The following is a 26,526-nucleotide window of genomic DNA, read 5'->3' on the forward strand; positions in this document are numbered from 1 at the left end:
TGGTAGGAAAAAACCGAGGATTCCGTGTACCGTCTATTGATATATAAAGTAGCTCGGGAGCTCACAACCTTTGAGCAATCAACTCACGGCTAGTTGTTCTTGCGACCTCGCAAAGTTCCTCTCAACCTCAAAATGAATTGGTCACTTGGTATTCTGTCTTTTTTGAATCTTGCTACAACCTTACTGGGGTGCGGCATTGATAGAGCTCCTCAATTTGCGCCAATTCCAGATTCGGCGAAAGGTCTGCCCATTGGACCAGGAGGATATGGCATAGAATCATTTGGGAAGGGCGCATACATGGTGACCGAAGGCAACTATCAAGGTACGCTGCTCCACAAACAATATATGATATACGCTAATCCTCAAGAAGCTATCTTTCTTGTCTCCAACAAAGGGGTCATCGTTGTTGACTGCCCTCCTACCATCGGCCACATGCTTCTCTGGGCCATCGGAAATGTGACTTCAATTCCAATAACACATGTGATCTACAGCCACGCTCATGCAGACCATATCGGAGGAGTCACTCTGTTTGGTGATAAGGTCACCACAATCTCACATTATGAGACTGCTCGATACCTGACCCTGACGCCAGATCCAAATCGCCCAGTCCCAAAAGTCACCTTCAAGAACTCGTACACTCTTTGTGTCGGAAACCAAACACTGGAGCTTACCTACAAGGGTGAGAACCACCTGATCGGTAACATCTTCATCTATGCTCCTGTTCAGAAGGTGTTGATGCTGGTGGATGTCATCTACCCGGGCTGGACGCCCTTCGCACTACTAGGGCAGACGAAAAATGTTCCAGGATACATTCGCTCGCATTATCAGATTCTGGAGTACGACTTCAAGCATATCATTGGTGGCCATCTTGGCCGATCCGGTACTCGCGCCGATGTTCTCACGCAGCTTGAATACGTCCTCGACCTGAAGAGGAATTGCGAGTACGCGATCAACACAAGTGCGACCAACGACCCTGACATCGGAGCCGCAGCCGTCTTTGGTCCGGTCACTGCCAAGAACAAGGGAAATGGTTGGGCTCCGTTCAAGGTGTATTTGGATGTCATGGCGGACTACTGCGCCAACAAAACTAATGCGAAATGGCTCGGAACGCTGGCAGCTGCAGATGTATTCCAATTTGAGAATGCCGGAGTCATGGTTGAGAGTCTAAGGATAGATTATGGGGTTCTCGGGCCTTCTTCAACAGTCTGATAAGATCAGTCTCAGCCAGTAGGGGTGGTCATAACAAGTGCTCGAGGAGAGAGAGGATGGCGGGCCGAGAGAATGGAACGGTCACTCGTTTTTTCACTACCAACAAGCGAACACTGCCTTGGCTCATGGCTGCAGTTCGGAGATATATTTGAAACTTGATCAGTCTATCTGCCCCGCCAAACTTTTGCTACATATTTGCATCCGTTGCTTCCCAGGGAAGACGAGTCCCGGTGAAAGCCATGAATCGATCTATCTCTCTGTACACATCCCAATCAAGTCCCGCTTTCTTTCGTATTCAATAATCCTCCTCCTCCTCCTCCTTCTCCTTTTCTTTTGCCTTTTTCTCCTCATTTGCCTTTTTTTCCTCGTTTGCCTTCGCAGCTTGCTCTTTCTTCTCAGCTGCCTCAGCATGCTTCTTGGCAGTCTGTTCTCTCCCTTCCTCCTCTTCCGCTTTCTGCTCCTGCTTCTGTTCGATGATCAGTACCATTCTGATACGCTCATCATGAATTTCTGTTTGTGAATCGTTCGAAAAGAGGAAATTCTATCAAATAGCTGGAATTGGGAAAGCAAATTACTGACTGCCGCTTCCTCACTATCTCCCTTCTTTTCGGCGGCCTCTGCCTTTTTCTTGGCTTCCTGCTCCTTCTTTTCTTTCTCTTCAGCCGATGCCCTGTCCTTCTGCTCGTCGGCCTCGTGCTTCTCGGGGTCGGTGCTACTTCTTTGCTCTACTTCCATGATCCGAGATTTCAGCTGTGGGGAGTAGCTGGCAAGTGCTCGGTTCAAGAGAACAGGAAAACTGATGGTGTGAGAGCCAATCTGGATACTTGTCAGTCATCATCTAATACAGAACTCGAGTAAGGTACTGGAAATGCCGCGATATTGGTGGCCACTGCCACATATAGGATGAGAAGTTGAGGTTGCATGTTTATGAATTGACACTCAAGTATGTTTATTTAATTGAATATTTCGGGAGGCTGCGACAAAAATGAAAGATGGAAGGGAGAAATTTGCTGCATTTACAAAATAGAAAGACACCCAGGCTCAACGATCTGTATATATACCCACCGACCAAGTCCTCCGGAGTCAGGGTCATCAGCAAGACATTGTAGACAGAGTTTCTGAAGCCCAAAAACTTGGCAAAGTTGCTCTGGTTTTCAAATTTTTTGACTCTATCGGCCTGAATTATCAACCATTTTCTTGATGTTGTGATCATGAGTACGAAATGCTCGGGTTTACGAACAGAAGCCTAATGTTATCTCACGCATCCAATGATTGGATCTAACCATGTCGATGCACAGCGATCCAAGCAAAGTGAAAGGGCTCGGTCATGTCTAGACTTACGATAATTGCCTCATTGCTAGCCCGATGAACTCTCAATCTTGTATAGCTCTCGAAAACTCTCATGTTAGATAATACCCGGTTCGCCTCAGGCACTGCGAACGAAATGTTGCAAGCTAGCGGGGCTGTTCTAACATGCGATTGGTGGCTTTTCTACCATCCCAATGATGTCACATTCTAGACCTCTCCTTTGACATGTCTGAATGGCAACCTTTGTTTCAAATTGTCAAATTGTTTGAGGCTGAACTTAACCAGACGAAGTCGGAATCTTCGGTTGGTCTCTTTAAGATTCTTCAAACATTAATCCCCGTCCCAAGGTTAAATCGCCGGTAGCCTCTAAGTAGCTCCTTTAACAAAGCTAGCAACAGTTCCTGTTACGGTTGCTGAGTAAACATTTTTAAGTCTTTTACTCTACCCTCTTACTACTTTTCAGATCGGCTCCATCTCCTTCTGTTATGATTCTAAGACATAGACAGAGAGTCTCCTTTGAATAACATTGGACCAGAGAAGGGGGTCCATGGACGATTATCTTGGCTTGATACTCCTGTCATTGCCTGAGATTTTATTTGACAGTGCCGAGCTCTCCGGAATATCTGCAAGGAGATTGTCCGAGAATACGGCCGTGAGTTCTTGTGAAAGAGTTCATGGGTAAAGGTTGACCAAAAATCGCGTATGAGCAATACCACTGAAGGATCCCGGTGTTAATCGTGAACTTTGAATGAGCCATGTAGTCCAAGAGCACAAATCTTGTAGGGCACTTTCCAACTCAGAAATGTCCCGCTCACCAAATCGGACCATCCAGCGAGCCAGCATCTCTCAAATGTAGGAACACTCAAGCCTCTTAGATTCATCTTTAGTGGGATGCACGGCTTGGACAGTTTCGTAAGCGAGTCGAATGAAACAACAAAGTAAGCGAGCCCAATCCCCACTGTTTCGCGCTATTTTCTTAAGCTATTTTGCCATGAACATGTTCCCACGGGATGCGACACCTACTACTGAACTCAAATAACGCACCAGACCTCTTTTCTTATCGCCATGAACCTGTCAAAGTCAAAGGCAACCAGTCAGACCGGTGTTTAAGTTCCGATTTTCTCGCTCTTCACTTTGACGTTTGCGGCGGCTTTCCGGTTACAAGGTGAGCCCATATCGTCTGCCGAGGAACCACACTTTCTGGCAAGCAGACCTCTCGTCAATTCCCCAGGAATGCCACCAGTCGCCAATAAGTTCAATTTCTTCATTGTTGAATGACTGACACTCAAATTTTATGGCGGTTGCGCGCTGAAGACGGTTCAACTTTCCACCGAATGGACCTCTTGAAATACTTCCCCGGGATTATTATCTACCCACCTACTAGACTTTCTCAATGTTATTGATAGTATAGGATATGAAACAGAATGTAGTCAAATAACCACTTGTGTCCGATCCTTTCATGACAAGGCTTTGCACATGATCGTTATCGAATATGGTAGGTACACGTAGTGCGGCGTTCTTCCTTGTGGAGCAGCACGACTCGTTGTGTCAATTGAACTCACTCGAAGAAGCATGATTTGTCATGTAACTTGAAAATGTTGTAAATAAAAATGTCCTTATTCCGAATAAGCGTTCAGTGGAATACTTGGCTACTTACTAGCGATTGAGGTCGCCAACCCTCGTCTCTCTTTGTTGCTACAGAACTTTTAATACATGGTGTCCCTTTTTGATCATAAGTAATACATATATTATATCCATCTCGGACTCAACACAATTCCCCTATCATTTCTCCCCAGTGGTCTACTCCTCAAACTACTGTTCGGACTCATGACCAGCCCCGAGTCCCTGAAAGGCGAAAGTGGCGGCGGTGGGGCTTTCCTCGATTTGCCTTTGCCTTTGGACGTTCCCTTCCCCATACTCCACAACTCAGCCTTATCCACCTTAATCAATCCAATAGAAGGCTTGCGGTAGGGCACATAGAATGCTCTTGGAGACAAGGGCGTCCGCGAGATCTGTGGTGTTTTGGGTGTTCTTGGTGTCTGTGGTGCTGAAGCCATGCCTTCTGATCTCTCCATTGCTCTCCTCCCAATCTCCACCAGATTTCCTCTCCGCGCCTCGCTTTCCGTTTTTCGTACCTGAGCTATCTGCACAACTGCCGCTTGGTGAATGATCTCGCTCGGATTCCTCGTATGCCCTAATGTTCCCTCATCTTCCAAACCGAGCGCTGAGTCATAAGAGTCGTCCCTCGCGTGGCTTTTATTCCGCGACTGCTTTTCTGGATCGACAAGGATGGGTGCGACATCCAGCTCAGTTTCAGTCGAACTTCCACTTCCATCACTGACCTCTGGCATCTCATCAAGACCCAACTCCTCGACCCAGTCTTCGATTTCCGCCGCTTCTTTGGCAAGATCCACTTCCTCCACATACTCCTCCACCACATCCGCCAAATGTAACAACGCTTCTGCTTCTTCCTGCATAATTACAACAAGTTCTGTCAGGTCTCCAAGTATCGCATCTTCTTCCTGAGCAGAATGCTGTTGTTCCATTACTGTGTTCATGATATTCAGGACTTCCGTAAGAAGATCCGTCATCTTCTCAGGAGCCTGAGAGGAAGGAGTTGGTGGCGCATCTTTTCGCCGACGTCGAGATCGGATAGGCGTGGCTATTGTTGGAGTTGAGGATGAAGATGAAGATGAGGATGAGTGATATTTTGTCTGTGGAGAACTCCGACTTGTTGGTATTGGACCGCGAGGTGGGATTGACAAAGGTCTTAGATTGAGACTCGGTCTTCTCCGCATTGGAATTGGTGGCGTCGATATATCTTCTTCCCCATCCAGGTACTTTGAAGCAAAATAGCCTGTGACGGACGGCATGTTCGGCCGAGGCATAGAGGTGAGCATTGTATCCCGCTGCTTCCGTTCCGTCGGCGTTGGTGTTGTGAGTACAATATCAAAACTCGACGACGAAGAAGAATTATTATGAGCTCTAGGATGATATTCAGGCATCATGAAGACAATTGGAAACTCTTCATTGGCTTCATGGTCTTCGAAGCAAGTAGAAAGATGGGTGTCTGTTCCTCGTGGTGAGGGTGGGAAGTGATTCGGATGTTTGTGACGAAATGGATAAGCTTTACTGCCGTCAGTCCTCCACATCTTATCAAGTCTGCTCTGACCCCTTAATGCTCAGATCTTAAGAGCTTAAAAGGGGCTTCCAAGCTCGATCACGACAGACGAAATTGAGAAATGGTCTAGAGCTTCTTAGTTCTCGTAATCTTTCGGATGGAAATTAGCTAATCGTGGCACGTCCAATGCGCGGTATATAACTCGCCCCCGAGTCCAGCTACACAAGACGTCATTATGAGACGCATTGTTGATGTGGGAATGAACATGCGATCGATGTTCATGCTTGCATGGATGGCGGGGAGAATTTCTCGCTTATTCAAGGGGCGCCCAGCAGTTGGGGTGAGTTGTGTGGGGTGATCCCAGGGCGGCTCGACAACGCATAACATTCGGAGTTACAGATCAGGATAACAAAAAGTAAGATGCCACGGCGCTGCTGTAGTTGGCTAGAAAATGACGAGAGTTGGGGTTTGGGCACCATTACTGCCTAGCTGATTCCCGGATCTCCTCACCCCTCGAACTGAAATGTGTGGATCTGATTGGTGATCTAATGATCTGATCAATAGATCTGGCCCAGACAGAGTTATCGCTCAACAACCATCGATCGCTTGATGACAATCCATCGCGAAGGATAGTGAAAGACTCAACCGTCATAAAGCCTGGTGAAGACACCAACAGATTAATCACCTTGGTGGCAGCGGCCGGTAAGCAGTAATAAAACCTTCCCAATAAACTGACTAACCAGGTTCTAGTCAATAATAACTTGTAATATGTCCAGGTTGAAAATGAACGACAGGTTATGATGAGCATTTATACTATATGTAAACCCTGTGAGTATTACTGACCATCATTTTTCTACGGTATTGCCGATATATACCATAATTTAAAGAAATGAGTCTTCAGGCTTCCATACGGCGAACTTCAATTTCCAATTCGTCCTTCCGAACTTCCCTCGTTAGGAGTGGTCCTCCAAGAAAAGCTCACCCAGAATAGTCTCTTTAGGGCGTCACGTCCTTCGACCACTTGGTCCTTCTTGCGTTCAAGGAGCTTTAACCAGAAAACCCAAGCTTACCAATCGCCAGCGCCAACGTGTTATCAATATCCATTCCTCGGCGCCCCGAATTGTTGGAATAAGTGTCTGCATCACATGCCTTCGCGTTTGTGCAAACGCGAAGTCTGCGGTAATGAGCGTGGTCTTAGTCTTGCTGGTTAGAGGAGAAGTAGGAGAGAAAGATGTTGGACATCTTACTCATTTCCAGGTTCCGAAGATTTTACGCGGCCATGTGACGATGAACGTGACCTGACAGGTGATGACCGATCTGGGTAAATCCACTCGGGTTTGCAACCCACCTAACTGTTTTGTGTCATAAAAGCTCTCAAAACCATGAGATATTGGTTCGTCGAGACTGACCCGTGGTAAACGCTCTAGAGGCAAAATACCTGTACCCGTTAACAATGCGGAACTTATCATGTGATTCCCCTTTTTGCAAACAGATTCCTGGTAATGGATAAAATTATTGACAGAGCTTCAGATACATTCTACCATAGTAAGCGATCAAAGTACGTAAATCTCTCGATTCACTGCCAGTGATAAGCCAAGAGTATGCCACGTCATGAACTCCCACAAGGCTGAGGCTCAACCGCTGAACACACCAAACCACTTGCCTGATCCCCTCCAAGTGAATAGACGAAAAATCCAAACATATATCCAGGCGAAAGACTAATATGGCGAACTCTTCGTGGCAAGCACTAGGCATTAGGGTAGTCAACGAACATGACTTTGATAATCATGAGATACAGTTAGATACTGTACCGGACGAGATAAGCACGAAACTCAGCATAGAAAAATACACTTGGACCTAGTATCTCTTGGAATCGATGGTACAACGGAAGCTGACGATAATGCTGTTGTTGTTGAAGGATCCGGACGGAAAGTAAAACTTCGGACAAATCCAAAGGGCCGCTATTGAGGAGGTTGTCACTCACAAGAGTCATGGTGTTAAATTGTATCAAGCGGCCAAATTCTCAACAGTAACGAATGAAATTTTCATATAAACAAGATGAGCTAAGACTATGTACAGAAAAGGAAGATTGTCTCGCACATATGCACATCCTCCAAAGAGGTCAGAAATGACAGTATTTGCGTCTTGTCTCAAGCAAGGAGATCAGTCGGTTCGGTAACATCATCCGTCTTTTTCTCGCCATTTCCATTCCGATCCGATCGATTTTCTCCATGCTGTTCTTATGCGTATGCTTATCCATGTCATCTCTTTTCATTTCTATCCGTTCCACCTTCTATCTGAACACCGGGAACTTGGAGGAAGTGTTCAATCCACTCCATTTCGTCATCTGCGCAAGTATTTGCGTGATGACGGCAGCGATGTAGACGAGATGCCTACAAGCACTGGGAGTAGTATGGGGAGGAGTATGTGCAGACCCATGGGGATTGGCAGGTGAATGGACCGGCATAAGGAGGCTGGCCACCGCATTGTCCCCATCGTTGAGCACCACCTGAAGCTGCGGAAGAAGTAGCGGCAGCAGAAGTGGAGGTTTTGGTCGAGGTACGGAGAGTGGTAGATGAAGTGGCCTTGGTGGACGAAGTGCCGGCTTTAGTGGAGCTGGAGGAGCCTCCACTTGGTGGGTTGACGACAGATCCCGCGTTGAAGGTGGAGTTGATAGCTCCGACCTTGATGTTGGAGTAGATGACGTAGGAGTCAGGGCTGGCAGCTTCGACCTCAGCTGGGACACCACTGGTGGTTGGGCACGTTCCACGGCCAATACCTGGTGTGGCTGGGTTGCCATCAACTGGGTAAGTGCTGTCGAGCCAGAGCATGTTCGCGGCGTAATCGTCCCAGAGGGAGAGGGAGAGAACCATGCCGTCCTTGAGAGCCTTGGACATGGAAGCAAATCCACCATGTTTGTTGTAGATATCTTGGTCTCCGAAAGCAGTCTTCTGAGCCTTGCAGAAGGAGTCGGTGAGAGAGTTGCCTGGGTTTCCAGCGATAGTAGATTGAGAGTTGGGGATGACAACACCGTTCTGGACGTAGAATCTCTTGATCTCGCTCAGGGTTCCGGCATCGGTGCCGGTGTTGGTGAGGAATTGAGTGACGACAGTGAAAACAGAGTTGGTGTTGACAGTCTTGCCTGGGCCGTAGAACTCCTTGTTGCCTTGGCGGTAAGAGTTGAAATCACATCCGTCGGGATCAGTGACACCAGCATATCTGTCGGCAGAGTAAGTGCCTCCACACGCGTCTCCAGAGCACATGGTCTGTCCGGTAGGGTCGGCAGAGTGAGGAGTGTATGCCGTAGAGATGGAGTTGGCTTCCCAAATATCCATCTCGGCACAGCACGAACCGTGGGTTCCGAAACCAGTGTTGGCGTTATTGGAAGCTGGGACCCAGCCTTCGACGTTTGCCTTAGATTACAGTCAGTATGGTCGCCCAATCGCAGCAGAAACTTTGGGAAATTACCATTCCGTTGATAAACTTAAGATCACGTGGGCACTGGGCATCGCAGTATCCGACACCTGAAGCTGTTAGTCCCCATCAACGCTCTCTTTGGGTGGTACAGAAATTTACCATATTTAGCACCAGCCTTGTTGTTGGGGTACAGAGAGGCACCACCATCCTTGGCCATGCTGACAAGGTAAAGAGCACCATTCAGGCCACAAGGAAGATGAGACACATCTACATCGAATGTGAATTCTTTGTTCAAGAGGCTGAGCATTTGGTAGTTGGAGTCATCGGCCATGAGGAACATGCGAGATCCGACGTTTCGATTGGCGCCGTTAGTGACAAAGTTGAGTCTCAAGGCATTACCAGTGGTGGTAGCTCCATAAGTTCCGGAGTAGTCAGCACCATCAAGTTGGCAGTTTTTAGCGCAAGCCGTGTTGTCGGGGCAGAAAGTTGGGTTCCAGGTGTTACCAGTATAGCAGTTGGTACCAGTGGATGAGTGCAACCAACGCCAGTTAGAATCGAGGACGACCTTGCCAGCAATGGTTGTGCAAGAGCCGTAGGCTGTGCAAGTTTGCCATGTGAGAGGAGGGTGGACTTCAGGAGTCAAAGTACCGATTCCCTGACCGGAAGCAACAGACAGCAAGAGCGAGGCGAGGGCGATTCTGGAAGACATGTTTGAGGACTGATGATGATCTTGAGAAGAGGCGTGAAGAGAAAATTCTAGATCAGAGAAATCCCGGTTTATATAACCTTTTGTTTCCTAAGAAGCCAAGCTCATAGCTGGAGTGATCGTGGCGCAAGGTTCTTCGCACGTGGATCTCCTGAAGTCGAACTACCTACAGGCCATCTCAAATCGATCATGGATCAGCGGCTCGACGGTCCCTTCGGAGTCAACAGTGAAGAAGCCAGGGAGACGAAACTCTTCGCTAAAGGCGGACCGGAGTGGAGAGATTGGAGGGTGAAGGAGTTGGCCATGACTAGCTGCTCAGCTGGTGTCTCTCAAATTCCATAGTATCAAAGAGAGTGGAGAAACGTTGATGCGATGCAAGGGTCAACTTGAACGGGCTCGCGAGGTACATCGAATTCACTATTCTGGACGCCTCTCAAGACCGCACGATGCGGTCACGGTGACCACCGGATCAGTTGAACCGAAAATTAATATAAATATCGGAGCTAGCTTGGGTATCCAGGGGCAAACCAATTCGAGGGACTTTGAGTTCTCTCCGGGCCCCTTGCCTCATTTAGACCGGATTCCCATGCTTGGGCAACTTCAGGAGAAAGTTTTAACCGGCTGTTCAATTACTCAAGTCTCGAAAAAAACAAATTTGATGAACGTTTGAGTAAGAAGGACCTGCAATTTCATGATACAGAAGCACAGACAACAAGACAGTAGGGAGAACTTGGTACCGGTACTACGCGAGCCTCTAGACAGAGAACAAAGCTTTCTGTATAGTACTGTTTAAAGTGTAAATCGCAGAAATATATTAACGTTATCATCGCGGGGTCTTCCTACCAAAGCTCTCAAAGGGTCGAGTCTGCCGAGGCCCGAACCGCCCTAACATCTCACGAGGGTCTTGATTGCGGGGATAAGGTTCGCCTGAGACCCGGGTAAAATCAACGACAACACAAACAGGGGCTGTGAGTGGCGCAACAATGCCGGGGAAATAGTGTCTCCGGAGCAAGACATACCGTCAGGAGACCACAAGACTGGATTGCCATGCGAGATTGGGAGATCTAGCTTTTCAGAGGGTCCTTGCCCAGGGGAAACTCCACTGCCACCAGACAGCAGATTATCCATTTAGGGCTTTCGGCGAGCCCTCCGCGGACAAGACCTAAAATGGATACACATACTCCACAGTAGCGGCTTCCACGGATTAACATCATTCTGACCCTCTGCCTTGCCTCCACACCCTTAGGTACGCTTGCTACCCCAGTAGGGTTGTGCCTGTGGAGATTGCCAGGTGCATTTTGCGGGAGACCTAGTTACTTCCCAGGTTTTCCTGTCACATGAGCGTGTTGTGAGCGTAGAAATCAAGATTTTGATAGCCAACATTGGACGCAAAAAAAAAAAGGCGACGGCTGCCCCTGCCGGGAACTTGCGTAGCAATAAGCGAGAAGGGGTATCGGGGGAATTCTCCATGATGAACATGGGAGATGGAGACGAGCCGTCGAAGCTAAAGAAAGAGATGTGATTACTCAGACGGACCCTGGATGCCGAACAATGGGCTGGTAATACCTCAGGTTCGCACCCTATTATCGCAGGTTCCTTGGACTACTGCTGGGAGAGAAATTGGATGGTACAGACGATCCATCTGAGCGCTTAATGACCCTCCCTAATATCCATCCTTCACATCGTATTCGATTGGCGAGAATAGCATCATCGCAGCTGCCGAACTGCCCCATACACTCCACAATGCTCGCGTGGGGAATGCGAGATAGTATGACCTCGTATGTGCGGCTATGATGAAAACCAAACAGTATGAGCACAGGATTGCCTTCGGCAAAGTTCCCGGCGCTCCTAAGTGAGTGCTCAAACTCATGCTCACTCACAAAGAGGCTGATTTTGGGGCACAGTTCTTCCATGTGTTGACTCGTGCTTTGGGAATAGTGACACCCTTCGCCACCACCTCGTCACCAGCCGTCCGCCGTGCTATGAAGTCGCAGATCCGCTCTCAAGCAGTCCGCCTTCGCATTGGAGAGGGAGTCGATCATCTTCTGGATCTAAAATTCACAGCATTGCAGCTCGCGACTACACAAGTCGACTCAGCCACTCTTCACGACGGTTTCGTGGACTGATCACACCCAGCTGAAGTCATGGTTCCGAGAAACCTAGAGCTTGAACAAACCTGCAGTGACGCATCCTACAGCAAGGACCGTTCAAGACAGATTTGACTGCAAGTTCGATATGGAAGCGCGGATCATTCGGGGTCCTCAGATCCATTTCATTTGCTGAATCCGAAATCGAATCTCAGTGGCACATGTTGCAGCGGCACCCATCGAAAGAATAAGGTACAGCTTTCACCAGAGGCTGCAATCTGGCTTCGCGTTTTTGATCCGGTTAGACGAACGGTCGACCTGGCAATGATTCACAATCTCCTGTTACCCAGAGCCATTCCCACAAGACATCTGGCACGACACCGAAGCATCTTCGAATCAACCACACGAAAGGATGATGATCCCAGCTCCTCCCGCGCCGATGCCTTGTGTAGTGAATTATATACGATGATGGGATCAACAGAACCACAACGCTCTCGGTGTAGGTCATCGGGGTCCAGCTTCATATCCTCCCTCAAATGCATCCATTGATTTCCCAACTAGCACCTGGACGATGACATCCTGTACGTAAGAAAAAATGCGAGATGGGTACATTGTAAAGCTGGATCGTGTGGTTCGCAATCGTATTTCTTTGGCGGTCTTAATCATTGTTGAACAAAGGTTGTCAAGACCAGATGGCCAGAATACTGGAACTGGTGATGCTGCTCCAAGAACGTCTCCCAGATCGACTGATGTTGGCCGCTCGAGGTATCATTGCTGTCGCATACTCTTCTTGTGCACTGGAGGTTGCGGTGTTGTTGTTGTAGGTACAAGGAGGCGAGGTGGTTGATGTTGGTGATGTCGACATCTTACAGCGATCGGCAGTGCTTGATGAGCCCCTGAAGCTCGGTTCGTCGGCAAGCTTAGCGCCTCGCCCCGCCCAGCACCAGCGGTATTTGTGCTTGTACGGAGAGTATTTGTATCCCAACTTCTACATCATCTTGCTCCATCAAATATACAGTGTTGAGATATCTTCCACCTTTGATATCTCACAATACTTTTGTGCTCTCCATATTTCGCAGTCTCTACTATGCGACCTTCTGATCTTAACTTGTAACTGAATCACGCAAGAACTTGCAAGAATGGTTCAGCCCCTGCTTGTCATCTCCAGGTACTTCTCCCCAGTGGGTACGAGTAGGTTCAAGGTGCTGGAAATGCCGTGCATCATTACCCTCAACGGGCCAGTTACACTGCATCAACAGATCCTGTGCCGCCGCAGTATCAATTTTCGGTATCCTATCAGCAGCGCCATATCACATTCAATATTCATTCTCGCAATCCTTCATGTCACCACCATTCAGCCACTTTGCTTACAAAATATCGTTTATTAGTCATGCATGCCGTGCAATGCTCTCTAGGGCCATCTTCTCCAGTCAACAGAGAGACTATCATATGTTCACCGTCTCGCCTAGCGTTGTGCCGACATGAGTGGTATTAGTACTCCGCTGCTGGCAGCTTCACCGAGGTAACTCTGCTGTTCCTGGCTGCGGCTATGCGCGATGCTTACTTGCACCTCAAATATCATACCACTTTTCGTATAAACCGCGGTTGTCAACATCTGATCCTCCAATGATAAGGTTGACTTTGATTATTGGACATTGGACGTTCGTTAGGGGTTTATTTAATACTAATCACTGTCCAGATGGCAAGGTGCAACGCGAGATTTAACTACTGTGCCCTTGGCCCAGGGACTATATCTTTCCCAAACAGCGCCACTTCTTCCACTTTGTGGCCTCCTCTGTCATTTTCGAAAAGTTCTAGAGAACTTCCATGCAATGTTATCAAGACCAATAGCAAGAAGCAGCTCGACAAAGAAGTCGATATTCATCCGGCCGACCACCTTCCACAGGTACAGTCCTCAATTAGGACTACAATGTAGTTCTTCAGTAATTTACGGTCAGAGAGTATCTGCTCGGGATTTCTCATGGTCTAGAGCGAGTCGTATTGAAAAAAAAGACATATTCCCTACCGTGTCTCCATCAACAGCGCCCCATATCCAGCGGACAGAAACCGCCTGGAAGCACCCCTCTTCACCGAGAAAGATGTGGAGAAGATCAATATCTCCCATCGCGAAACACACCTTCTCTGACAGAGTTGCACTCAGTGCTATTCGTTTTCTACGCTGGGGAATGGATACCGCAACCGGGTACAAACATCCGGAAGAGCTTCCAGGTGGAGGACAAGCATCCAAACGATTCGAGATGACCGAATCAAAATGGCTTGTTCGATTTATATTTCTCGAAAGCGTGGCTGGTGTCCCGGGCATGGTTGGTGGCATGTTACGGCATTTACACAGTTTGCGGAGGATGAAGCGAGATAATGGTTGGTAAGTTCTCTGTCTCCCAATACTCCCCTGATTCCAGACTCTGAGACAGACAGGATCGAAACTCTCATCGAAGAATCCTTTAACGAGCGCATGCACCTCCTCACTTTCCTCAAACTACACACGCCGGGCATTTTCATGCGCACTATGATCCTCGGTGCTCAGGGCGTCTTCTTCAACGGCTTCTTCATCTGCTACCTCCTCTCACCTCGGACCTGTCACCGTTTCGTCGGCTACCTCGAAGAAGAAGCCGTCCGGACTTACACACGCGCTATCTGTGATCTAGATGCCGGTAAACTCCCTTTGTGGAATAGCGGCCGTGTCCAAGCACCTGAGATTGCCATTGGGTATTGGAATATGCCTGAAGGGAAGAGGGGTATGAGGGAGCCGCTGATGTACATTCGCGCGGATGAGGCGAAGCATATAGAGGTCAATCATACGTTGGGAAATTTGGATCAGAACACTGATCCGAATCCCTTTGCGAGTGTGTTCAAGGATGAGTCGAAGCCGCATCCGAGTAAGAACCTTGAAGGTTCGAAAGGTGAAGGATGGGCGAGGGAGGAGGCGCTGTGATTGGTTAACACTTATCTGCGGATTCATCCTCCTCATTCAGCCCATTTTCTGCCAGTCACCCGAAAGATCGGACTGCGGGGTTTCCGAAGTGATGTCAATATTTCGATGTGCTTGAAGGCCTGCCTTGTAGATTGTGGCGTTGATGGGAAGCTGGGACGTTTCGTTCATAATGTCTAATCGAACCTTGATGTGACGGGACATGAATAAAAAGGAAACATTTCGGAGTTCTCTGCGACTGCAGGATGGAAGCTACATTACAGTACTGTAAATTGCCACAGAAGAGGGAACAAAACTTTACTACCCTGTGCATTTTCGCTTTTAGTTTTATCTTTACCAAATTGGTGCTACGAAAGGGTCATGATTGATTTAACAGAGTTCGAATCTTAGCTGTGATTGGAGCGAAAGAAAAGGATAACAGTCGAGACACGTGTCGACATCCTGAAAAATTCCAATAATAGGTATGAACCGAATGAATTATTTCTAACAAGAGGTCTTCAAAGTATATTGCCGAGCTTGCCTTTCCTTGTTGCAAGTAGAATTCTATGCTCCACGATGACATGAGCCCGTCGAAAACAAAGAGGTGAGGTCGAAAAACAACCGAACCCCTGACTCAGTTGAGATCGACTCCGTACGGGTAGCTCGGGCAGGTAGTGGAACAGTTCCAGAATCAGGGCTAGTCCTTCCAGTCAGGGGAAGGACCATGGCGATCATCACCCCGCGCCGCCCAAGCAAAACACAACACAGCAACTTGTCGTCCGACTCAAGCAAAATATCGCAGTCTAATCAATAAATATATGATATTCCCTGTCAGACGACCACTGCCAGAGACTCCCATTTCCATCTGCCGAGGAAGGAAAGTATATCTTCCAACTGGCTAAACGCCATGGGTGCTCTATTGGCGCTCGGGGCTTTCAGCCGCCCGCCGATCCGCAGTGAGACCAACGACGTTCCAGGCGAGCCAGGGCAACAATTGACCTGTTTGGCACGGCTGCGAAGAAACAGTTTGCAGGCGTCTTGGCGACGATCAAGCCACGGAGAACTCAGATATTAAGTTAGCATGGTGTCTCTCTCTTCTATTGGAATGTGAAGGTGTTCTTTTCTTGCTCTGCTTCTTCTCTTTCTCTTTCTCTTTCCCTTGTCTCCTTTTCTCCTTCCACTTTCTCTTCAAACTTCCCCCAAAGAAATATGTTGAGCTCTGCAGCAGCTCAATCCTACCATGCCCTCTCTCAAACGCAAAGAGAAAACTGATGCCCTAGATGAAGACTCCTCTCGATCCCTAGCATCACACCTACCAACAAGAAAAGTAACCCGTGGGCTAGTTCTCACCGGTCTCGTATTCTGCCTCCTCCTTCTCCTTCGACACAGCGGACTAGGCCCACAAAGATTCGAGTTCAACTATGTGTCAATCCCAATCCGCCCTGAGAAGTTCCCTCCCAGTTCAATAATACCACTACCGCGAAGACGAGCGAAGAAGATACCAAAGATACAGCATGAGCTGGTGCCAGAGACGGCGAAGGAAAAGCAGGTGCGGGAGAGTAGGCTGAAAGAAGTTCGTGACGCGTTTCTGCACTCGTGGAAGGGCTATAAGGACCAAGCATGGGGACAGGATGAATTGAAACCAATTGCTGGAGGGTACAAGACGCCATTCTGCGGATGGGCTGCCACAATGGTGGATAGTCTGGACACGTTGTGGATTATGGGATTGAAAGATGAATTCGAACTGGCATTGAAAGAATTACGAAATGTCGACTTTACGCATAAGGAGGGGTGCAATATCAATCTTTTTGAGACGACGATTAGACATCTGGGGGGTCTTCTCTCAGCGTATGATTTGAGTGGTGGAAAATATGTTATTTTGATAGAGAAGGCGGTGGAGCTTGCTGAAGTGCTGTATACGGCTTTTGATACACCCAATCGCATGCCCACGCCTCATTATATTTGGTCTGCGTAAGGAGACTCTGAACCTTCCCAAGACTTTCCGCTAATTCTCTCAGAACCGACCCAAATATCCGAGTCCATTCAGCCAGTAGTTCAATTGAACTCGCAGTACTAGGTACTCTCTCCCTCGAATTTACTCGACTGTCCCAAATCACGGGGAACGACAAGTATTTCGACGGCATCCAGAAGATCATGAACGAGCTCGAGAAATGGCAGGATCATACTGTGCTCCCAGGAATGTGGCCAACAATGGCTGATTCGGCGAGATACAACCACAGTGTTCTTCTAGGCTCGCCATATGTTGGAGGAGAGGAGCAGTACACTCTGGGTGCTTTGGCAGATTCCACATACGAGTATCTGCCAAAGCAATACATGCTTCTCGGCGGACAGATGAAATCCTACCAAAGCATGTACGAGAAGTTTATTCCAGTCGCCAAGAAATATCTTTTCTTCAGGCCCATGACAGTCAATGACGAAGATATTCTCATTTCCGGAACTGTCGACATCGCAGCCGGCGGCGCGCCTCGGTTTACCCCAGAGCTTCAACATCTGACGTGTTTCACAGGAGGAATGCTGGCAATAGCGGGGAAAATCTTCGACCGTCCCGAAGATGTCATTGACGGCGGTAAATTGGCAGATGGATGCGTTTGGGGATATAAGAACACTGTCACGGGCATCATGCCCGAGACATTCACAGCCGTGCCTTGCGCAAACAGGACCAGCTGCACGTGGGACTCGCAGAAATGGTTCAAGGCTATTGATCCGAATGCCGAGGAGGCGTTGACGAGGCAGAGAATCGAGCATGAGAAGTTGTCCCCTGGGTTTTCGCATGTGAGGGATGCGCGATATCTTCTGAGGTAATGTTCATTTTCGCCTCTGTGCTCCCGATTTTGCTAACATCCATAGACCCGAAGCCATCGAATCAGTTTTCATAATGCACCGCATCACTAATAATCCACATTGGCGCGAATCAGGTTGGAATATGTTCAAAGCCATCCAAGCACATACCGTGACACCACTAGCTCACTCAGCTATCAACGATGTCTTGAAAGGCGCGCCGGGGCAGGTTGATGAGATGGAGAGCTTCTGGCTGGCGGAGACGCTAAAGTATTTCTACTTGCTATTCAGTGAGAATAGCGTTGTGAGCTTAGATGAATATGTGCTGTGAGTCTATCCGCCCTCGTATCGGTACGCGAAGGAAGAGAAAGTTTTGGCTAATGTTGGGTAGGAACACGGAGGCTCATCCGCTTAGACGGCCGAAGTAGCAACTTTGAGAGCTCGTGCTGATTGACTTACATTGTACCGCATGGCATGGGCCGGTGTCAGATGGCGTTTTGACTTTGTTCTAGAAGGATTATTGTTTCTATGCGATTGGCGACTGGTGTGAGTGCATAGTGTGCCTAATCATACTCGTTTACAAAAAACTGCCTATTTGTGCTTTCATTCTGGTGATACTGGTTTCTCAAGCGGGCTCTGAAAACTCTTTCTCTGCGCTGAAACAATATTCCCGAGTCCGATTGATAGCCAGGGGAGCTGAGAGTCGATCAGTTTCGATCCGGACAATTAGACTTGTTGGGATGATACAAAAGGGGGATGATGGGTTTTAGCCAAGCTTTACGACAATCTAGTCAACAAGCTTAGCGGAAAGTTTATTCTATTCAGCTCTCGTATTGCGCAATGATTCATTTAGCAAGCTTCATCGTTGTATCAAGAGTCCTAAACAGGTTCTTCAGCTGAACACGATAGTTCTACGGAAAGTTCCAGGAACAAGACTTCCTTCCAGAACCACGGGAATGACCGATAGAAACAAGACTTCCAGAACCACGGGAATGACCGCTTTCCGAAAGCTACTCCATCCCCCCACAAAACAAACGTTAAATCTCATGAAATTTGGACCCCCTGTGGATAATCAACTAGGTATGATGTTGATCCAATCAATCAGCTGTTTCTCAGCCTCGAGCAGGGCTTCAAGTGTATCTCGAACCTTCTACAGCCACACTTGCCTCTACAATTGACCACAATCTGAATCGTGCTTCGAGTATCTCCAGGCAATTAAACTGGTAACAATAGTCTTACTAGGCCTTTGATTCACAAAAGTACGCCTTTAACGTTTGTTTAGGGGGGGGGAGTGTGGCAAACACTAGAGTCTGGAATCTATATAATTGACCATCATATACCCTTCAAGTCAGATTCAATCATCACAACAGCTCTCTACTTCATCAAATATCCATCAACTAATACTTCCATCAACTAATTCTTCCATCAACCTCATCATCGCCCAAAATGGTCGCCCTCATCAAACTCGCCGCTATCTTCGCTTTCATGCTCCCAAGCGTTCTAGGAGCCAAAGGCAACAGAGGTACTTCTTGTCCTCGCTATAGATAGCCAACTTGTATGCGCAGCTACTATGCCAAGACATTGTGTAGGAGAATGCAGGTTACAAACAGACTGTTGCGCGTGCGATCCTGGCACTCATCGCCAGCTGGGGTGTTATCGTAAGCTTCACGTCACTTCTCGAAAATGGGTACACTTCTGACAAAATGGTATTAAAGGAGACAAAAGCTCGTCTACTGGTTTCCGATGCGGTCTCACTGGTGATTTGGGTATCTGTCGACCATCCTGCTAGGAAGCTGTTAAGGGAAGGTGCTAAGGGTCTCATCTTTGCTGGATTGTCACTTAGAAGAACCTATGAAGGATTTGAATTTCAATCTCACTCATCAGTGTATTTGCGAGCGCTAGTAACTTTTCCTGTACATTCTCTGTTTCCAATATGTGTATCTATACCAAATTTTACTGCCATGCCGCAGCAGGATTAGCAAATATCACATCCGCAGCTTTGAGCCCGATCATGAAGACTGGTATAACTGGGAAAGCTCCTGGCGTTCTTGGGAACGAAGATGCATCAACAACTCTTAGTCCGTTGACTCCTCTCACTCTGAATGAGCTGTCCAAAACTGCCATTGGATCACTATCAGCTCCAATGGAACATGTACTGGTTGCATGATGAGACCATGCTTGGGCCTTGATCTCTTCCTTGACGTTGCAATTGCGGTTGCCCTTGCAGGGAAGTTGCTCGGTCCATGGCTTAAAAGGTGCACCCATGGAATCAAAGATCTTACGGCCCAACTCAATTCCCTCGGCCAAAGCTTGAAGATCCTTATCCGCCCCGGGTTCTTCAAAAAATCGGAAGTTGATATCCGGAACCTCTCGGGGATTGCCGGACACGAGCTCAACCGTCCCTAGACGACCATTCGGGTGGATCTTGACCATAGACCAATCGAACGAGCTAGGCTTGAACCCTGGAACCACATTGACGGTCTTGTCAGGCCAGTAACCTTGGAATACAGCTCCTGGGAGTCCAAAGAAGAATATGTCTCGCTCATTGAATGCCGCAACGCTGGACTTGAACATGAGTGCGTCGAGCGGACCAATAGCATATGGTCCTTTTCCCTGAAACCACTCCTCGAGACACGGATCACCAGGTGCTCCGTAGGTGCAAGCAGAAGCCTTGTTCGTGAAATTTGTTGAAGCTTCAGCAACAACGCCCATTTCGGTGTTGTCCTGGAGATTCTTCCCCACACCGGGAAGGTCCACGAGAACTGGAATGTTGAACTTCTTCAGCTCTGCCTTGGGGCCGATACCGCTGAGCTTAAGAATCTGAGGTGAGTTGAACGTTCCACCTGCAACGATGACTTCACGTTTTGCATAGACTTGCTTCTTGACTCCTGCGACTGATGGATTGTATCGCGGGTCGGCCTGGTACATGCTCTTTCCAGCAAGGTACTCGACGCCAATTGCTCGAGGAGTTCCATATGTTTTGGCGGAAGTATCGAACAGGATCTTTGTAACGAATGACTCCATTCCCACAGTGAAGTTATACTTGGGCTTCCCATTTTTGTTCTTGGCGTTCATTACCTGCACGACAGCATCGCGAGCTGAGACACGACGTCCCATGGGGTTTCTGTGGGATGGGAATCCACGAAGTCCAACTTGCTGATCTCTATCTGGACTTGCGTTGTTCATATCAGTTTGCAACAGCTCGAAGACTTTGTTTGGATCTTGTCCCATAACTTTCGCGGCGGCTTTCAGAACTTCTTGTGCTTCCGTTTGGTTTCTGAGCGATTCGCCGTCGTTCAAGCTGATATCGAGAAAGCCATTGAATCCATGACCAGGAGTGCCTTTGGGTACAGTATGATCGTTCTCGAGCTGGATGAAATACTTGCGCATCTTGTCGGCACTTTGTTTATTAGCTCGTTGTCTGCTATCGCAAGTCGAAATATAGCTTACCTCCAAGAACTATCCCCCGTAATATTTGCAATCTCATTCCAGTCTCTTTCCGCAGGCAGAACGGCACATTGTACATTGTGGGTAGAGCAGCCTCCCAATGTACCGGCTCGAGGGTAATACACTCCGAGTCGCTTCGCACCAGCAGGTGGCTGGGTTCCAACATAGAATTGTCCATCGGTTGTATTCCAGACTAGATGTTCATATTTGTTGGTAATGCTGTCATCCGTATGGTACTAATTCAGATTATAAGCACTGTGCCTCTTAATTCCTTGAAAAATGCATGTTCATGTTTACCTTGACGAAAAAGTCCCAGCGCAGAAGCGGGTCGTTGTTCGCCAATGAGCCCCATTGTGCAACCTGTGTTGGCGTGTCAGTATGCATTCTAGATTCTGCTTCCTCGCCTCTGTTGAGCAACTAACCTGGACATGTAGGTTTTCGCCTTGATCATCGCCTGCTTCTAGGAGGAGTACCGAAGCACCCTTTTTCGCCCTGGACAAGGGTCGAGTCAGCAGCAAGTCAACACTTTGAGGGAAGATATGGTATTTCATCAAACCTACAATTCTGCAGCGAGAGGTCCACCAGCAGGCCCAGAGCCTACCACAATGTAACTTTGAAGATATAGTTAGTACTTTTTGGAAGCTTAAAGAGAATATGCGATGATAGACCCACTCGTAGATAGCCTTTGCTGCAACATCTGCTGTTGCGGTGGCTAGCAGAGCCAAGAAAGGAAGAAACATGAATTTCCCCATGATGTCGATTCAGCTCAGCTAGGGATGAGCGCGTAGATTGATCCGAAGTGAAGGCACATTCGACGAATTTTGGTGGAGGAGATTTAAAAGCAAGTGGCAGACCTCAGGGAAGGTTCGAGTACTTATAGGCAGCTCCAGGACGTGAAGTTACTTCACACTAAAATTGGGGTATACATGACTCCTGCTTTATCCATACCCAGCCTGCATTGCATACTGACTTACCTGATTTGAGGTCCAGCGCCGGCGCACCTGGTATCTCACTTGAGCCGGCCAATCGCTACTCGAAAGACCCTGAGCAGCTGCAGGTACGGCTTTCCAAGGAAAGAACAGAGGAGGGCGTGATTTTGGAAGCTCTAAATACGTCAATATTCCAACCGACTGGAAGATTGCTCAGACTTTCCTTGGCTTTCTCGAAAACCTGGAATTATTGAAAGTATCCAGCCTGGACGCAATAGGGGGGAATTCTATCGCATTCGGGGAACCGGCTTTCCGGTAAATGTGGCATGTTGCAGAAACGTGGCAATCACGTTTGTTGAACTTTAAGACATGCGTCTTGTAGGATTATTGGGAATAAGTGTTGGATTCATTTATTTGACTTTCTGATGGCATGCTGACCAAGAAACTAGTTACTTTTAACCCCAGCCCAAGCGAGCTTTGGAATTAGGCTCTCGCTTCTGTCAATCCACTGTTTGTCAACAATGGAAAGAACAACGAAAGGCTTGATGAAGATTGCGAAAGTACTGTTCCTTGATTCAAATATATGAATATAATAAACAATTAATTTCTTCCTATTACTATCCTTCGGGGCGATCTGACAGCAAAACAAATCCGCCTCCAACATCCGAACAAGCTGGCTCTACCCCGCACTAGGCTACTCAAACATTCCCAGACCTTGCAGCGGAACATTGACTCGATCCGTACCGCACCTCGTGCACCCTTGTTGATCTGCAAGCCGAAGGATCGTTATCACCGAGATCATCAATTGCAATATCATGCATTCAGGATGTTTCCCCGGAATGAGAGAAAACAAGCTGGAGCAAACGATAGTGGGGGATCAATTGCAATTGCGTATGCCGAAAAAGGATGATCTTGCGTTGTACTTTAGAGAGCGGTTATCAGGAATCTTGCAGTCAGGACTTTTTCTTACTGAAGCCTGCGCCCGACTCGAAAGTAGCCCTGGAAAATATAGCAACACAATCTCAAGGATTTCAGGAAGATGAGACTACTGCCTTCGCTCTTTGTGTCATTACATCTGCATCTCGAAAAGCCGAGGCTCGCGTTGCTCAGCCACTGTAATCTTGGCAAACTCAACACCAAGGATTCAGGACGGCAATTATTTCTACCATCTCAAAGTCCCACAAATTCTTTCTCTCGGGTACCTATATCCTAACACAATAATTCCGAGTTGAACCTGGTAGTTTTCAGTTGTTTGATTGGAAGTCAGGGTATCAGCCATCAGAAGATGGTGCTTACATTCCAATCAACAGCCCCTCTTCGCTTAAAATTCCGCATCATGAACAAGATTGGGAGGCTCGGTCTCTATCCACAGTCTCGTTATCTGAACCGGCAACTGGCAAGAAATGCTATTATTCTTTCCCACTACAGACATAGAAACAAACCGTCCAAAAGACATCAATTGGTATAAGAGCGTCCCCAAAACGAATCATCGTGTCATTGAGAAGAAAATCCTTATGACCGACCAATCTGCCAATCCTCCATTGAGCGGACTAGACCTATATCACATCAAATATTCCAGACATGGATACGTGTTGTCTTTCTAACTCCTACATAAACGATGAGCTTCTTCGAATTCATATTCAAGATGTTATATTGACTTACATGTTCTGGCCTCCCTATGGCTCTATCGCATTGTTGAGCGAACGCCATCAGCGCCGGTTACCAGCCACAAGTTGGGCCGATAAAGACCATGAAACAACATGTCTCAAGCATGCCTCAAGCATGTCCAAAGAAGATCGAAATAGCTTGTCATACTCGTATCAGCTAAAGAATGTTGGCGCCAGGCAAGCCTCAGTCAAGGATGGCATTCCTCGAAATGTGCATCTGAGACCTTGTCTCATCGCACATTTTCAGCGATGGTTGAACTTGCCGGCCTTGGCATGCTGGCCAACCATCTTTGATGAGTGGTATCGGTGAAGATCTTAGATGCATCTTTGGCTTCAGCCTCCTTTTTACATGCGAGATAAAGATGGTAAATTGCCCTTGAGAATATTGACAATGGCAAATCACCTCAAACACGATAAACTGCTTGGTATCCATACGCTTCCTACCTCAAAACACTAAACACAACTGGTCATTTAAACACAACATGTCATTTAAATCTATCCTAAGTATCGCAACACTGGCCTTTGCTTTGCTAAACACTGCATCTGCACAAAGCAGTACCGCAGGGCCATTCCCCTCCATAACCCAAGTACGCCTGACCCAGTTCCGCCCATGAATCACCTAGCTCAATACTAACCTCTCGCAGACTACAAACTCCACAAGCACACTCCCCACATCCCTCTCATCATCACCACCCACAAACACAACCTTCACACACTGCCTATCCTGCACCTTCCCACCTTGCTCCCTCCCAACACCGTCCTACCCAACCTCAGCCACATACCCACTCCTCAACACCACCCTCTCATCCACCCCACCAGCACCCAAAACCAACATTCCAGACGTCACGACCAAGATCATCGTAACAAAAACTGCAGATGGCGTTCCGGCGGAGACTGTAGCACCAACTGCTGGTACTGAGTGTGCTGGAGCTACGTGTCCGGGGCTGGTGTCGATGGCTTCGAGGACGGAGAGGCTGACGGGTGTGTTGGGACCGTTGGCTATTGTTGCCGGGGCGTTTGCGGTCTTAATTTAAGCGTTGGCGATCTGACTGGGAATCCTACAATGGGAAGTTCAAGTCGATGACTGCAGAACGTTACGTGCATCTCCTTTGCCCCTTCGGGACTATGAATTATTGTTGCTGGCGATTTGAAGTCATAGCATAGGATAAGATGAGAAATAGAATACTTCGTGATAATTTGAAGATTCCAATTCCAATACTCGTTTGAGAAGACCAATTTATCAGTGGTTACCAAAGTAATATTGCTACAGCTTTAGCGGTTTTCATGGCCACTCGCTTAGCCAGATGTTGAAACGATAGCGTGAATGAGGCACAGCACGTGTGCCAGTGGTCTAGTGAAGGTACCTAAGATATCTGGTCTGTGACGAGAAAGGCACTGGTGGTGTGGCTGTCGAACCGATTTCATTCAGCTAGGTAGCTCTATGAGTAAGAGGTATTTGTGCGAGGCTACTTGTAAGGACTTTGAGTAAGGGTCAGTGATGTGCTGAGAAGGAGTGGGCGGGTTTCTTAATTACTTGTGTACCTGTCTGGAATGAAACTCGGGAGTATTCTGGGAGAATTTGGAATGGATCTCTGTCATCATTAGGTCTGCTAGAGGCAGGCAGAGAATATGACTTTGGGGAGTTATTAGGTTGGGAGCGAGCGGGACATTAGTAGTGAGAGTACTTTCGAGCACTGAATCCATGATAACCCAAGGAGCGAGATTAAATGTCGAATTGTTTGTCCTAGCCACACATGATCTTTTAACTCGGTGACGAGAACATTAAGTATTCATTCAGACAACCGTGTCAAGCTATCTATCGCTCATTCCCAGCCTGATCCTAATTGAAGTAGTTTCCACAAGACTGGCAGTAAGTAAGCCCACGACAGTGGTGCTGCACATAGTTGCTTTGGTGGCGGAAGGGACACGTCTTCACTAGAGGGTCCGCTGTCAAGGAAGCCTTGAGAATATCAAAAGCGATCTCACCATTTTCCCTGCAAAGAGTAGCGAATTCTCCTCGGTCGCACAATTCCTTCGCATGATCCCCCGCAGTATGGATAGCCACATCTTTCAACGACCTGTCGTTCTCCATACTCTCCTCGTAGAGTAACTTGAGGTTGGCAGCGAACGACACACTGTCCCACGCAGCTAACATTACTTCCTCGTACTTCTTCTTTGCCAGAGTCTTCAGGTCCGGAATCTGAAGTTGGTCGCCGATGATGTAGACTTTGGTATTGGTGAGCAGCAGGCACTTGGTTGTGGATGTATCGGCGGCAAATGTGAGCGATGATCCAGTTGCCTCTGCTTTCTTGGCAGGCGATTGGGTTGAGGATGTGGTGTCGCTATCGCGGCCATCAGAGTGATTTGATTCGTACATGAACTTGAGCATGCAATAGACGATGTCGGGTTCGTTGCCATCGAGGTCAATTTCACCTGAGAATGCTTCCTGTGGAGGCCAGTCAGCATATTAAATACCCTTTGGTAGAACGAGAACTTCACCATGAACTTGCCATCAATCGCAGCAGCCAGAGGCTTAGATTGAAGACAGACAACAGTACGATGAACTTTGAAGGCCCTGCCTTGGCACTTGATCAGAAGATCTGAGTACTTCCCGGTGGAGAACATCCTGTCAGGTGGTCAGTATTCGACGAAAATGAAACTATTGGTAGACATACTCTGCTGTGATTGAAGCCATCGTAATAATTCTATTGACCTGCTGATGCTGTGATAACAGAATTGTCGCACCGGGGTCCTGGTATTCATATAGACTTTGTTCTCACCACCATGGAGCGAGGCGAAAGCCACGGTTGGCAAAACATTGCCTCTTCCAGACCATGCCAAAGTTCTGTAGTAAAGCCCGATCCAAAAGCAATCAAAGGCATAGAAACTTCCAGCTGACGCTTGGAA

General features: G+C 47.8%; 9 protein-coding genes across 9 annotated transcripts; 4 read left to right on the top strand and 5 right to left on the bottom strand.

The window, feature by feature from the left end:
• Positions 1-132: 132 nt before the first annotated feature.
• ONS95_012123 (uncharacterized protein) lies at positions 133-1,209 on the top strand (the record flags this gene model as incomplete). The annotated part of the gene is made up of 2 exons (XM_058505734.1): positions 133-322; positions 371-1,209. The coding sequence occupies 2 exons, from the start codon at positions 133-135 to the stop codon at positions 1,207-1,209; spliced, it is 1,029 nt and encodes a 342-aa protein (XP_058358257.1).
• A 295-nt stretch (positions 1,210-1,504) lies between these two features.
• ONS95_012124 (uncharacterized protein) lies at positions 1,505-2,132 on the bottom strand (the record flags this gene model as incomplete). The annotated part of the gene is made up of 3 exons (XM_058505735.1): positions 1,505-1,675; positions 1,789-2,025; positions 2,073-2,132. The coding sequence occupies 3 exons, from the start codon at positions 2,130-2,132 to the stop codon at positions 1,505-1,507; spliced, it is 468 nt and encodes a 155-aa protein (XP_058358258.1).
• Positions 2,133-4,265: 2,133 nt separating this feature from the next.
• Positions 4,266-5,669, bottom strand: ONS95_012125 (uncharacterized protein; the record flags this gene model as incomplete). Its single annotated transcript, XM_058505736.1, has 1 exon — positions 4,266-5,669. The coding sequence occupies one exon, from the start codon at positions 5,667-5,669 to the stop codon at positions 4,266-4,268; it is 1,404 nt and encodes a 467-aa protein (XP_058358259.1).
• Positions 5,670-8,031: 2,362 nt separating this feature from the next.
• Positions 8,032-9,764, bottom strand: ONS95_012126 (uncharacterized protein; the record flags this gene model as incomplete). Its single annotated transcript, XM_058505737.1, has 3 exons — positions 8,032-9,051; positions 9,107-9,162; positions 9,215-9,764. The coding sequence occupies 3 exons, from the start codon at positions 9,762-9,764 to the stop codon at positions 8,032-8,034; spliced, it is 1,626 nt and encodes a 541-aa protein (XP_058358260.1).
• Positions 9,765-14,034: 4,270 nt separating this feature from the next.
• AOX1_4 (Alternative oxidase, mitochondrial precursor) lies at positions 14,035-14,801 on the top strand (the record flags this gene model as incomplete). The annotated part of the gene is made up of 2 exons (XM_058505738.1): positions 14,035-14,231; positions 14,285-14,801. The coding sequence occupies 2 exons, from the start codon at positions 14,035-14,037 to the stop codon at positions 14,799-14,801; spliced, it is 714 nt and encodes a 237-aa protein (XP_058358261.1).
• Positions 14,802-15,345: 544 nt separating this feature from the next.
• Positions 15,346-18,644, top strand: ONS95_012128 (uncharacterized protein). Its single transcript, XM_058505739.1, has 3 exons — positions 15,346-16,748; positions 16,796-17,903; positions 17,968-18,644. Exons 1-2 carry the CDS (start codon positions 16,018-16,020, stop codon positions 17,598-17,600), a joined length of 1,536 nt encoding a protein of 511 aa, XP_058358262.1. The 5' UTR covers positions 15,346-16,017; the 3' UTR covers positions 17,601-17,903; positions 17,968-18,644.
• A 154-nt stretch (positions 18,645-18,798) lies between these two features.
• On the bottom strand, positions 18,799-22,887 carry ONS95_012129 (uncharacterized protein). Its single transcript, XM_058505740.1, has 7 exons — positions 22,391-22,887; positions 21,696-22,327; positions 21,584-21,634; positions 21,446-21,515; positions 21,321-21,383; positions 21,027-21,259; positions 18,799-20,976 (listed from the first exon to the last, which is right to left on the bottom strand). The coding sequence occupies exons 2-7, from the start codon at positions 21,773-21,775 to the stop codon at positions 19,530-19,532; spliced, it is 1,944 nt and encodes a 647-aa protein (XP_058358263.1). The 5' UTR covers positions 21,776-22,327; positions 22,391-22,887; the 3' UTR covers positions 18,799-19,529.
• A 1,118-nt stretch (positions 22,888-24,005) lies between these two features.
• On the top strand, positions 24,006-25,231 carry ONS95_012130 (uncharacterized protein). Its single transcript, XM_058505741.1, has 2 exons — positions 24,006-24,206; positions 24,264-25,231. Exons 1-2 carry the CDS (start codon positions 24,102-24,104, stop codon positions 24,651-24,653), a joined length of 495 nt encoding a protein of 164 aa, XP_058358264.1. The 5' UTR covers positions 24,006-24,101; the 3' UTR covers positions 24,654-25,231.
• Positions 25,232-25,459: 228 nt separating this feature from the next.
• ONS95_012131 (uncharacterized protein) lies at positions 25,460-26,314 on the bottom strand (the record flags this gene model as incomplete). The annotated part of the gene is made up of 3 exons (XM_058505742.1): positions 25,460-26,065; positions 26,119-26,245; positions 26,295-26,314. The coding sequence occupies 3 exons, from the start codon at positions 26,312-26,314 to the stop codon at positions 25,460-25,462; spliced, it is 753 nt and encodes a 250-aa protein (XP_058358265.1).
• Between the last annotated feature and the right edge of the window lie 212 nt (positions 26,315-26,526).

This window comes from Cadophora gregata, assembly GCF_030347475.1.
Source record: "Cadophora gregata isolate MNR1 chromosome Unknown scaffold_6, whole genome shotgun sequence".
Taxonomy (NCBI): Eukaryota; Fungi; Ascomycota; class Leotiomycetes; order Helotiales; family Ploettnerulaceae; genus Cadophora; species Cadophora gregata.